The sequence below is a fragment of the Vigna umbellata genome, chromosome 4 (assembly GCF_029865625.1).
Source record: "Vigna umbellata cultivar VRB3 chromosome 4, Vumbellata_1.0, whole genome shotgun sequence".
In the NCBI taxonomy this organism is placed as follows: domain Eukaryota; kingdom Viridiplantae; phylum Streptophyta; class Magnoliopsida; order Fabales; family Fabaceae; genus Vigna; species Vigna umbellata.
This window is the reverse complement of record NC_142168.1, coordinates 27,548,280-27,562,759: the sequence shown is the minus strand read 5'-3', so window position 1 is coordinate 27,562,759 and position 14,480 is coordinate 27,548,280. Positions and strand designations below refer to the sequence as shown.

Here is a 14,480-nt window from a genome sequence, read left to right as displayed (position 1 = left end):
ATTCATGAATAAACGAGTAATTTCATAAAATTATATATTGATATCATAGTAATATATGAAACTAAAGAAACCCAAATAAATTTCTAAAATATTTAGAATTTCACTTAAGTCTTCAATTTTTTTTAGTCTTGATTCAAATCAGTTTCTTTTTTTTATTTTATTATACGAATTTAAACAAAACTCTAAAAATTTTCAGAAATCCATTTAAATTTTACTTATTTTCAAAAATTACTTAGACAAAGAATTTAGTTTTAGAAGAGTGAAGAGTCTTAACCATAATTAGTCTTTGGATTAGTTTTTGGATTAGTTTTGGGCTCACGTCTTCTGTATGGAAGCTTCTAGTGCTTTTCTGTTATTTTACTTTTCTCTCTCTTCCTCTATTGTATATATACACGGTTGCTCATTCAATAAAGAATATACAGTGCAGTATGTTTTCTGCCTGCATCACGTATTATCCCATTATGATCTTTCTGTTATTTGTCAAAGAGTGAGAGGACAGAGCTGAGAGAAACGAAAATCTTTACATTAGCTCATTGACAACATAATACAAATGCACAAGATTTTAAGTCTAACAATCTGGTGGAACCTATACAAGACTCCACCAAAGGAAAGAGCAGACAATAAGGAAAATCATAATCCATAACTGTATTTCAGCGGCAGAAACCCTTTTCTGTAGGACTTCAAGGGATATTGAGGGTGTCAATGAAGTGAGTTTGACCGACAATGCCACAATCTTTTGAGTTTATAGCCTAAAATTCAGTGTCAAAGCATGAAGCCATGATCTTTGAAACCATGGACCTCGCAAAAGGGATGTAGCTCAAACTATACCTGCCAATCATATATCAGAACATAGAAGAATGTCAGATATACAGGACTGGATACATGTCAGTCACAACAGGATAAATAATATTATTGCATTCTTGAAGAGATATCAAATTATGCAAATATTGACATTGATATCATTAATACTTCAAATGAAAGAAAGTGCTTTTAGTTTTACAATGTAGTTATAAGCTTTTATTAATAACAAGATTTATATAGTTCAAACTTCAAAGTACGGATTTAATTCTAATCTTCTACCAACACAATTATCTATCTGAGTAGTCAAACTATTATATGACAATAAATACTGAAAAGAGATATAAATTAAATGCTTAATTCTCGCTTATTTTAAAAAATAACTCTCAAGTATACGGTAATTTATACCAAACAGAAAATGATAAAGCACATTGGTGTAGTGGTGGTAGAAGCTCATTCCTTTTATTATTTGGGTGTTAGCTTCATTCCTTGGTTTCTCACTTTTGATGGCTAATATGTGTAGCTTTAGTAAAGACGTAGTCGCATCAGATATTGCCACATCAGCCAACTAAAGGCTAGTTGATTTATGAAAACTGTTGCTATTCACAGAGTTGACCCAGCTTGAAGCCAGTTTGTCAGGTTCTAGTGCAAAAACGAAGCTGCACCATCTACACATCATAATGTCTGCCTCAGAACTACTCATCACTGAATTAATCACAATTGAAGTTTCGAATGGGAACTGTGCTTAGTTTATTTCCAATTCCCATTCTTCTGCCTAACTAGAAAGCTGCACCATTGCTTTGGGGCTTATCGGTGGACATACAGCCTGTCTCTTTGGAGCATATACATTATACAATTGAATTTATCTTCATAGTTTTCCCTACAATAGCCATACTACTTTATGCCACATCAGATTTATGGTATGGTAACTTAATCTGCGCATACAGCACACTTCAGGTTATATGGAAGACAAGGGAAAATTTGAGACGTACCAAACAAGTGCCCCAAACTCCAAAATAAGTGCAAGAAATGTCAGTAACTTGTTATGGACCTGTTTAATGCAAAATAGCGAGACAATAAGCTAGTAAAAGATAGGATTTTTTTTGTGTGATTAAATAAAAGGAAGAAAAGACAATTACATGTTGACTTACATATAGAGCACAAAACAAGGCGATTATCATACTTGCAATGTATATGGAAGTTGCATATATACGAACAGGATCAAGCATCATTGTCACTTGCCTCTTAGGACCTATCAGGAATGCTGTGCTGTCATAAAAAAGATTTCCACTTAGCATTTAACGTAAACAGAACATCATTGAAAAGGTGTTTCATATATTATATTCATATAATATATTTGAAAAATCTAGTTTTGGACTTAGTTTCCTCTTTCTTTCTTTTAACGGGGTGATGTAACACTCAATATTATGAACATATGATTTCTTACATGTATAAATAGAAGTTATGATTTTAACATTAGTTTTTTTCTGTAAGTGGCTAGGCCAATCTGTGGTCCATATTACTAGTATTGAGGCGATCATTTTCCCATAGATACATTCATCGATATTTAAATGTTATCTCTATTGTAAGAATATATACCTCTTTTGCTTTAGATATTTTTTATATTTACATTTTACTTTTCATCATACTCTTACAAGTTTAGAATTTTAAATTAAAAATGAATAAATAGTTTGAAGTTGAAAAATTATGAATAGAATCATATATTTTATTGTTTCATCATACCCTTACAAGTGTTTATTCATATATTTTTAAGACCTTTATATCATATTACCACTAAAAGAAATATTGATTTCTTAAATTGCTATAGTAGTAAGTGGGAGTATATTCTTATTTGTGATAAATATTTTTTGAATATGTACTGACCTGTTTATTCTTATTAAATATCTAGATATGTATGCTTCAACTACATTTGATACTCGCCAATGGAAAGTTGGTGACAACATCATGGACTGATATCAAAATTTGAAAATTGATCTACTCAGCAAAAAGATAGGGATACTCTTTCTTCATAAACTCTTCTAACTCATAAGTCATCTCTTGTGTAGTTTCATTCCAAAGCACCATCACAGTGCGAATATCCTTTTCTCGCAACATCTAGGCTTGCATGTCCAACAATTGTACTAGTCCAGCATCCAAGGTTAAGTCCTTCTTAACTTGAATGTCATCAACCTCCAATACATGAAAAGGATCTCTAACATACTTCCTCAACTGAGATACATGGAAGACATTATGCAAGTTCCCAAACTAAGGTGGTAGTGTTATCTCATAGGCTATTGGACCAATCCTCCTAAGCACTTGATATGGTCCTAGAAACTTTAGTGACAACTTTCTTGACTTGATAGCCCTCTCAACTCTTGTCGTTGGTGTTACTTGCAAAAACACATGATCTCCAAATTCAAATTTGTGAAAGTTTGAAAGATGGTAAAAATATTATTACTGTGTTAAAGTTTCTATTACACAAAAAAGTCCTATATAAGGAACAATGGACCAGCCCTAAAAGCCCATTATACAATACAATATATTTCAACACTCCCCCTCAAGCTGGAGCATATAGATCATATGCACCAAGCTTGGAACATATACATTGAATCCTAGGCCCCCTTAGAGATTTGGTCATAATGTCTCCGAGTTGTTCATTAGAATTGACAAACTCAGTAACAAGTTCCTTAGTCAACAACTTCTCTCTAATAAAATGACAATCAATTTCTATATGTTTTGTTCTCTCATGAAACACTGGATTGGAGGCAATATGAAGGGCTGCTTGGTTGTCACAGTACAGTTTCAAAGACTCATTTCCACAAAATTTCAACTCTTGGAGAAGTTGCTTGATCCACACAAGTTCGCATGTAGTCAAAGCCATAGATCGGTATTCAGCTTCAGCACTAGATCTAGCAACAACACTTTGTTTCTTACTTCTCCAAGATATAAGGTTCCCTCCAAGTAGAACACAATATCCTGTAGTAGATCTTCGATCAATTGGAGAACCAGCCCAATCTGCATCACAATATCCTTCAATCTGAGTGCTTCCCTTGTCCTCATACAACAATCCCTGTCCTGGATTTCCTTTTATGTATCTGAGAATTCGAATCACTGCATTCCAATGGTCAACATGTGGATTTTGCATAAATTGACTCACAACTCCCACTGGATAAGAAAGATCAGGTCTTGTTATTGTAAGATATATGAGTTTTCCAACCAGCCTTCTATATCTCTCTGGATCTAAGAAAGGTTCACCTTGATCTCTCATTAGCTTTTGATTTGAGTCCATAGGACTATCAATAGGCTTGCAATTTGTCAAGCCTGTTTCCTCTAAAATATCAAGAGCATATTTCCTTTGTGAAATGATGACACCTTCTTTTGACTGTGCTACTTCAATACCAAGGAAGTATTTTAGACGACCCAGATCTTTAGTCTGAAAGTGGTTGAACAAATGATTCTTTAATTGAGTAATTTTAGTGTTGTCATTCCCTGTAATAACAATATCATCAACATACACCATGAGATAAACACATTTGTCAGGAGAAAAATGACCATAAAACACTGAGTGATCCGCCTCACATCGTTTCAATCCAAAATTTTGCACAACCCGACTAAATTTACCAAACCAAGCACGGGGTGATTGTTTCAAGCCATAGAGGGAACGACGTAATTTACAAACTAACCCAGACTCCCCCTGAGCAACAAACCCAGGAGGTTGCTCCATGTATATCTCCTCTTCCAGATCACCATGAAGAAAGGCATTTTTAATGTCCAACTGGTAAAGTGGCCAATGACGAATGGCAGCCATAGCAAGTAAAATACGAACTGTACTGGTTTTAGCCACAGGAGAAAACGTATCACAATAATCAATGCCATAAACTTGAGTATATCCCTTAGCTACTAGACGAGCTTTTAGACGATCAATTTCACCAGTAGGACCAACCTTAATAGCATAAACCCATCGGCAGCCAACAGGCTTCTTACCAGGAGGAAGAGGAACAAGGTCCCAAGTACCATTGTGGTCAAGGGCCTGCATTTCATCAATCATGGCTTGACGCCATCCAGGATGATCAAGTGCCTCATAAATATTATTAGGAGTCTTAAGGGAGGATAAGGAAGAAACAAAAGAGAAATAGGTAGAAGACAAACGATGATAACTCAAAAAATTATAAACAGGATATGGATTACGAGTAGAACGAATACCTTTTCGAAGGGCAATGGGCAAATTATCATCTGAGTCAGTAGAAGACGAGGAGGATGAAGGATCCATGGTCTGGTGAGCTGAGGGAGGAGGAGATGAGTCTAGAGGATCTTCATTGTTCTGAGCTTGAGATTGTCTCCGACGCTGATATGTGATAAGAGGTGGAGGAACAATGTCATTCACATTTTGAGTTTGAGGTATAGAAGCAGGAATAACCAAGGGATCACACGATGGTAGAGGAAACATTTGTTGAACAGATGAACGATCCTCCACAGAGGACGAGAAAAACGGTGTATCCTCAAAGAATGTGACATCAGCAGACATATAATATCTCTTGGTGGAGGGAGAATAACATTTATACCCTTTCTGAAGACGAGAATATCCCAAGAAGACACACTTAATAGCCTTTGCGGATAGCTTATCAAGACCTGGAGAAACATTATGGACAAAACATGTACACCCAAATACACGTGGGGAGATATGATATAGAGTGTCATTTGGAAAAATGACAGAATGAGGAATTTTATTTTCAAGAGAGGAAGAAGGCATCCTATTGATTAGAAAACAGGCAGTGAGGACTGCATCGCCCCAGTGATGTACAGGGATATTAGTATTCAACATCAAGGAGCGTGCAGTTTCAATGAGATGTCTATTCTTCCTCTCTGCAATACCATTTTGTTGTGGAGTGTGAGGACATGTTGACTGATGTAAAATTCCTTGGGAAGATAAAAATGAAGAAAACGCTAAAGAAAAATATTCCTTAGCATTATCACTACGAAGGATTTTAATTGTCTTCCCAAATTGGTTCTTAATTTCATTAATAAAAGACACAAATATGGACAAAAGTTCAGATCTCTCTTTCATTAAATAAACCCAAGTACATCGAGAGAATTCATCAATGAAGGTTACAAAATAATTAAAACCAAAAGAAGTAACACGACTTGGTCCCCAAATATCAGAGTGAATAGTTGAGAAAGGAGAATTACATAGTGTCTCAGACTTTTTAGGATGAGAAGATCTAACATGTTTTCCTAATTGACACGACTCACAATCTAAGACTTGAATGTTCTTGAGACTTGGAACCATCATCTTCAACTTGGATAAACTTGGATGGCCCAACCGATCATGCAAAAGTTTTGGAGATGAAGTGGTAAAACAGGAAACTGAAGAGCTATGTTTCAAAAAATAAAGTCCTCGAGACTCATGTCCTTCTCCAATCAGGCGACCCGTACCATGTTCCTGTATAACAAAGGAATTAGCAGTAAAGGTTACAGAACAATTTAAGGAACGAGTCAATTGGCTCAAGGAGATTAAATTGTAAGGACAATGAGGAATATACAAAACAGAATTTAAATTTAGTGAAGGAGATAAGGAAACTCTGCCAATTCCCTGAGATGCAACTTTGGATCCATTGGCAACAGTAATTAAATGAGGAATTTTCTGAGAGGACATGGAAGAAAATGAAGAAATAGTACCAGAGATATGGTCTGAGGCACCTGAGTCAAGGATCCATGGATTGTGACCTTCCATAGATTGAGATATGCAGGCAGTTGACACATTGGACATGGAAGAGGATTGGTCAGGATGAGAAGATTTTCCAGACTTATACTTCAAAAATTCTTGGTATTCTTCATTTGAAATTTTGGGTTCGAGATCATCAGATTTCGAAACATGAGCGACTTTGTCAGGATATCCATGTAAGGCATAACATTTCTCTCGAGTATGGCCTATCCTCTTACAATATGTGCACTGAGGACGCATACCACGGCCACCACGTCCTCCTCGGTTGCCTCTGCCTCCTCCTCTTCCTTGTGGTGCTACCATAGCTGATGTTTCAATACCACCAATTGAACTTTCGTCTTTAACTAATGAAGGTACCCGAAGAAGTCGAGTAACTAAGCTGTCCATTGATGGAACTTGATCACCAGCTAACATTTGATCACGAACATGGTCAAAATCTGAATGTAGACCTCTCAAAATTAAGACCATATAAAACTTATCAAGCTTCTTGTTTAGGCCTTCTAAAGAATCAGCCACAAAGAAATTCTTCAATTCTTCTACAGCAGCACGGGCCGTTCCTATGTAAGTAACCATATCATGATTGTTTTGTTTAAGGGAAGTCACTCTTTGAGTTGCATCAAAGAGACGTTGCACATCGTTAGCAAAGATATCTTGAGCTTTTCTCCAAAAAGAAGAGCACGATTTGTAAGGTCTTAAAATTTCTAACACTTCTGGTTCAACAGATTGCCATAGGACAGCACATAGTTGAAAATCAAGTTTTTGCCATTGAGATTTCTCTTCTTCAGGAACGGTGGAAACATCTTGTTCAAGATGATCATGGTGTCCTTGACCAAGAAACCATAACTCCACGGAAGAAGACCAAGATAGATAGTTTTTCCAATTGAGTTTTGCAGAAGTAATGGTCGGAGTAGCAGAGAGAGACGGTGTTCCAAGACCAGCCATTATAAAGCCAAACAAGAAAAGAGGGGAAAAAGGTGTGGGAAGAAACCCTAAACGGAGCAACCCTCAACGGAACAGCAAATCAGAGACCACAATACACTCAGGAGACGGCGGCGAAACGACCGGCAGTGGCGCGGTGAAGATCCGGCACGGGAGAGGCGGCGCGTGAAGTCCACGCGCCCGAGAGTGGTCAGAGAGAAACGGCGCGTGACGGCGCGTCGAGAGAAGAATGAGGCGGCGACCACCAGGGATGGGTCGCGCTCGTCGAGGCGAACCGAACCCTTAACTTCGCCGGAGAAAAGGCAGCGACGGCGGCGGCGGACGGCGGCGGACGGCGGCAGCGGCGCGGAAAGCGACGGAGAACGACGGCGCGGGCAGTGAGCAGCGGCGAACCCTAACCAGCTCTAGATACCATGTGAAAGTTTGAAAGATGGTAAAAATATTATTACTGTGTTAAAGTTTCTATTACACAAAAAAGTCCTATATAAGGAACAATGGACCAGCCCTAAAAGCCCATTATACAATACAATATATTTCAACAAAATTATAGAGGTCTCCTCCTCAAATTCGTGTAAGACTTTTGCATGTTCCAAGTTGCCCTCATCTTCTCTTCAATCAACTTCACCTTGTCGATAGTTTGCTGCAACAGCTCAGGGCCTACTATTACTAATTCTCCATCCTGAAACCAACACAATGACGTTCGACATCTCTTTCTATAAAGAGCTTCAAAACAACAATTTTCGTTTTTGTTAAAGCTTTGTATAAAAGGAGATGTCAAACGTCATTGTGTTGGTTTCAGGATGGAGAATCAGTGATAGTAGGCCCTGAGCTGTTGCAACATACTACCGACAAGGTGAAGTTGATTGAAAAGAAGATGAGGCAACTCGATGCAGGCAAAAGTCTTATGCGGATAAGAGGAAGAGACCTCTATAGTTTGAAGTTGGAGATCATGTGTTTTTGCGAGTAATACCAACAACAAGAGTTGAGAGGGCTATCAAGTCAAGAAAGTTGTCACTAAAGCTTCTAGGACCATATCAAGTATTCAGGAGGATTGGTCCAGTAGCCTATGAGATAGCACTACCACCTTAGTTGGGAAACTTGCATGATGTCTTCCATGTATCTCAGTTGAGGAAGTATGTCCCAGATCCTTTTCATGTATCGGAGGTTGATGACATTCAAGTCAAGGAGGACTTAATATTGGATACTGGACCAGTACGATTGTTGGACGAGCAAACCAAGACATTGCTAGGAAAGGATATTCGCACAGTGAAGGTGCTTTGGAATGAAGCTACACAAGAAATGACTTGAGAGTTAGAAGAGTTTATGAAGAAGGAGTATCCCTTTCGATTTTCAGATTTTGATATCAATCCATAAAGTTGTCACAACCAACTTTCCATTGGCAAGTATCAAATGCACTTAAAGTATAACTTTTCCCAACACCGCCTTTCTTGAGCTTAGGCCTGGTCACACAAACCTTAGCTACAAAAGGTTTCTTTTTAGGCTTGTACTTGCATATGCCCATTTTCTTGTTAGATTTTCCAATCACCAAGACAGATCCTTGGTTCTTACTAGAATCAACCTAATTCTGATAGTCAACCAACAATTTCAACATGTCATGCAACTTGCCATCCATCTTGTTCATGTTAAAATTAACAATGAATTATGAGAATGTGTTAGGGGGCGATTACATAATCAAATCTTGGGATAACTCCTTCCCAAGTTTGCGATCCAACTTCTCAAGTTGTTCTATATGACTAATCATGTTCAGAACATGCAGTTCCACCTTTAGCATTTCCACACAATTTGGACCTATTCTGTTGACCTAAACAGGGTCTTAGATAGCTGGTATTTGATTGCCTACTTTGTGAACCAAACATCTTCTTAAGATGATCAATGATAGCAAATGGATCCATGTCCTCATGTTGTCTCTAGAGTTCTAAACTCATTGATGCTAAGATGATGCATTTTGCATTCGTGTGTAATCCTCTAAGTACTTCTTTTAAGTGCTAGTGCTAGAAGACTCAACATCATCTTTGTCTTTTGATTTAGGCACAACAAGTTTCTCGGTCGTATCGACAAGTTTCTCTTGCATGAGTACAATTCTCAAATTTCAGTACCAATCAACTTTCCATCAACTGAGTATCGAACGCATTGATAAAGCAAACATATAGAGATAACTGATAAGAATAAATATCAGTACATATTCAAAAAATATTTATCACAAAAAGAATACTCTCACTTACTACAATAGCAATTTAAGAAATCAATATTTCTTTTAGTGGAAATATAATATAGATGTCTTAAAAATATATGAATAAACACTTGTAAGAGTACGATGAAACAATAAAACATATGAGTTTATTCATAACTTTTGAACTTCAAACTATTTAGCCATTTTTAATTTAAATAGAGATAAATAAAATTTAAATATCGATGATTGCATCTATGGAAAAATGATCACTTAATACTAGTAATCTGGCCCACAGATCAATCTAGCTACTTACAGCAAAAAATAATGTCTAAATCATAACTTTTGTATATACAATGAAGACATCAAATGCACATAATAGTAAGTGTTACGTCACCCATCTAAAAGAAAGAAAAAAGAAATTGAAGTCCAGAATGAGATTATGCAAATCGGTCTTGCTTATTTTCATATTGATATCCTAGCCTTAAGAAAGTAGTTCTATATTCGTTGTCAAAATTTGTTTAATACAAAGTAAGAATTCAAAACATCTAACATCTATTTTATTAGAATGACTTCCTAATACTTGGTGCCCTTCATCCATAAGAACAGAAATTAAACCATGAAAGTCTCTATTTTAAGAATTGTTATAGATACTCAATAATAACAAGAGCCTAGGTGAAGAGGAAAGAAAGGAAGTGATTAAGGACAATCATGAGTAACAAAGGTGAGATAAAATAGAATATGCAGGGGGGATTTCTTTGAATAGACTAGACATACAGATGGGATAAAGTGTAGAGGAAGAGTAAGGAAGGTCTGAAGTTTGCAAAGGTTACTAAACCAAGACATAGAATGAGCAGAAGGCAAGCAAGAATCAGCAAGAACAGTGAGACTCAGGAGGAAGCTAGGCAACCTTGAAGAACTGACCTAGTCACTGTAATGCCCCATTTCTCACTTCACTCAGCGATCTGTGGGTTAAGTTCCAGTTTCCTGTATTACTTAATGGATTTTACTGATTATTCTTTTGGACTCAAGTCCACGAATAGAGCCCAATAACAAAATAGCCTATCAGGTAGAAAAAGTACTAATTTGAGGTTCATAGGATTAGTGCTGTGTACAGTGATATAAAGAGTAAAGAAACCTAATCGTCTGCTCCCACACCCCCTTTTGTAAAGGAAAGAAAGAAAAAACATTTTCCATTACTTATAAGTTATAACAGCATAATATTTGAAACCTGTGAACTAGAAACAGTTTAAGTGTATCCTCATTTCTAATACATTAAATTCCAGAGTATAAGCAAGTCTGCATCATAATGTAATTATACAGCTCTAAAAAAGAACATACCTTCCAAGTGAAAGCAAATTACCAAGAGTAAATGCTATTGCAAACTTGATTGGCTTGAAGAAAACAAGCATAGACTGTAACATGGGAGAGAGAAATGTCATTTATTAGTGCTTATTCTTGTCTGTCAAAATAAATGAGTTATTATACATTAAAGTAGAAAGAGTAACAGTTGTAAGTCAAGTTTTCAGAAAGGAAGTGAAAAGAACTATATTCCCATCAAATTTTCATAAAAAAGGCAAGAGAAGCCATTACCCTCATTATCAGTTGTTGATTTAAGTAAAAGAAGCCAAAAGAATAGGAGTTTCTTGCTTAGTCTCTATAACTATAATATAATGGTGAACACATCTCAATGGTATTGTTGCTGCCTTGGGTTTTGACTCTATTGGTCCAATGTTACAGTTATACAGGACATAGAAACATTATCAACATTCACAGGGGTATAAGGTGCATACATGAGCCCACACTGGTAGTGTACGGGCCTTTTTTTGGGCTGCCTTTCAGAATTGGGTTTGGCCATATTCTATGAAAGATTCAAGCTTAATATTAATATTTCCACTTTGAACTGAAGCACTAGCATATATGCTTCACTTATTTAACAAAAAAAATCATAATGTCAAACTTACCAATAGTGTACAAGTTAATCCAGCAGCAAAGCAAATGGCAAAACCATATAGTCTCTGGTCACAGACAGAGAGCTTATTAGTTAAACTGTGAAAGACAATTTACAAATAGAAACCTGTTAGATGAATCAAATGAACATTTCAACATGATAGAAGTTTGGTAAATAAGGAAATATGAGGTGATTGACGCACACGGTTTAGTAAAAGAATCAAACATATAGGAGAAAAGAGAGATGTAGAGGGTAGAAACTATAGAGATGCGGAAAATAGCAGAATAGCCCTAATCACAGGAGTTAATCAGACCTTAAAAACCTGAAGCAAAACTGATACTCCAGACCTTTTCTATATTCCCCAATTACTAACCAACCAGCCAACCCCCAAGAATTACATGTAACACGAATGGAACAATTACAAAAAGATATTATATATATATATATATATATATATATATATATATATATATATATATATATATATATGTATGTATATATAGAGAGAGAGAGAGAATATCATTATGCTCCCCAATGTCCAATGTTTGATTTGAGTTTGTGAATTACAAAAACCAATCTAACATCATCATGTAGTTCTGGGTCCTGACCATTGTTTGAAACAAAAGGCAACATTATATAATAGGAATTTCACAATTAGTGTATTGAGAATTTAAACTGAGGAACCTAATAACATGGTACCTCTATAGACTGCATATTTTAATACCAAGGCACATCTTAGAGCACAAATGAACCTAAAAGTTGTACAATATCGCTGTAATTCAGTTCAAATAAGACAATCCATAAAAATTCCCATCCAAATAAAGTGTATTTCAGGCATCCAAATTCATCTTCCAACAAATATTTATTTTACATCACCCTTCTATGAATATTTTGCAAAGACATTCAGTTATTCCTGCAATCCATCAGTGAATCATACTCAACTCTCACTTACCACCTTAATGCCAGTATAACTTATTTCCAACCAACAATAAAAAAATCTACAATGTTAATTTCTATTAGAAAATATTATCTGCATGTTTTCTCTTGATTTGATTTCCCAATCCCATATCATCTGTGGATTGAGTAACATTGTAAAAATTGTGTTGTTAAATAGCCACTAGAGTGCTACAGCATTGCAGAAGTCCTCGGATATGAAATTGCAACTCCACCCGCTGTTATGCTTGCTATGGCACCCACAGTAGAAAAATTTATCCTACATCCTCTTGTCAGTTCCCGAAAGTCTCCAGACAACTGAAGTTTTGAGTTAACAATTTCATATTAAGCCAATTTTTATACACCTTTTATTTGCATACAACTAATTTTTATACATATTTAGTTGATATATAATATATCTTATATACAACAGCCATGTGAATTCCACAATTTGTTTGCAACACTATCTACTATGAATGCTCTTTAGTCTGCTATGGCTTCTACACCAAACCGCTCTGCTATGGCCGGCCCTGTAGAGTGCAGGGCAAGCCTTGCCGCTATGGCATGCTATAGAAAGCCCGGACTGGCTCTCTTCCATTTTCTATAATCCATTATTGATAACAATGATAACTACCAGTATGCAAAAACAAAAAAAGTGATGACCACAGCCCATGCAACTCTCTATACATTTATTCCAATACCCGTGCACCTCGCCAATTCGAGGTTAAAATTTAAAAATATTCCGACGCGGCAATATTTTGCTAATTTTACTTAAAAACATTGTAAATCGAGAGGGGGACAAATAAATCTCTAGGTGACTTGACTTGTTCCACTTAGGGTAGTTCATAGTTATCAGGTATGCAGTAAAAATATGGATTCATGATACGCGTGGGTACACGATTTATCACTTTTTACATTACTGTTATTATAAGATCTCCATTAAGAGAAATCTACATGGGACAGTAAATTTGGGTCTGATGTGCAGGCATAGCTATTGTCAGAATTATGTTAATATGGAGTAGCTTTCCTCATCTAACACTGAGATAAAAAAACATTTTACCAACCTATCATCCAGTCTAACACACTAACTACACAAGTTTCTGATCTGGCAACAGTAAATCAAATTAAAACACCAGAACTTGGAAAATTATAATAAAGGAAAATCAAATTATAAAATATAGCAATGTAAAAACCACAATTAAGGATCAGATCCACGTTCAAAACCTAGCACCACCGTTTCGCCTACCGAATCAACCACACACTCAAAGTTTCTCTTCCTTTCTATCTCATCACTGCGTATTATTCTATTTTCTCAGAAACGAATCGATTACCACATTCAATTTGCCAATTGGAACAGAAATGGAGCGAAGTAGAAACCTGTGTGGTGGACAAGGTGCAGTTGCGGTTGAAATCGTCCACAAAGGCGAATGAGCTGCTGTTTTCCAATGCTGCAGCTTGCTGCTCTTCGTCTTCGACGTCCATTCCCACCATTATCTTCACTTTCTCGAAGGCTTTGTTCATCTTTTCCATTGTTTTCCCACACTTTTTCGGGAAAACGGAAAAATAGAATGAAAAAGCAAAACGGTGGATCTGTGGTTATGGGAACAAACGGTAACTAAGTGGTGAAGTTGCTTCGATTTTCAGAATTTGTGTGGAATTTCGATGGAGATATCACAACAACGACTCCACTTAACTGAAACCAAGCTCATGTAACAGCTTTCTCTCTGTTCTGTTTTCTATGTGATTATGAAGATACCTTAGGACTTGGGCCAAAAATTGGGCCCTATTTTTCTATCTGTTTATGTTTTTCTTTCATCACATGTATTTTCATTTTAGAAAAAATAAATACATTTACAGAATCATTTAAAAATTATTTTGAATACAATCAAAAAATATTGAAAAAACACATATTGTAACTGCAATAGAAAAATAACTTATAGTTTAAATCA

At 36.2% G+C, this 14,480-nt stretch overlaps 1 protein-coding gene and 1 pseudogene across 1 annotated transcript; both read right to left on the bottom strand.

The window, feature by feature from the left end:
• Window positions 1–502: 502 nt before the first annotated feature.
• LOC124846270 (Got1/Sft2-like vescicle transport protein family) lies at window positions 503–14,262 on the bottom strand. Its single transcript, XM_088111593.1, has 6 exons — window positions 13,909–14,262; window positions 11,612–11,665; window positions 10,989–11,062; window positions 1,950–2,067; window positions 1,791–1,849; window positions 503–828 (listed from the first exon to the last, which is right to left on the bottom strand). Exons 1-6 carry the CDS (start codon window positions 14,059–14,061, stop codon window positions 750–752), a joined length of 537 nt encoding a protein of 178 aa, XP_087967719.1. The 5' UTR covers window positions 14,062–14,262; the 3' UTR covers window positions 503–749.
• LOC148199735 (uncharacterized) lies at window positions 8,202–10,977 on the bottom strand (annotated as a pseudogene).
• Window positions 14,263–14,480: the final 218 nt, after the last annotated feature.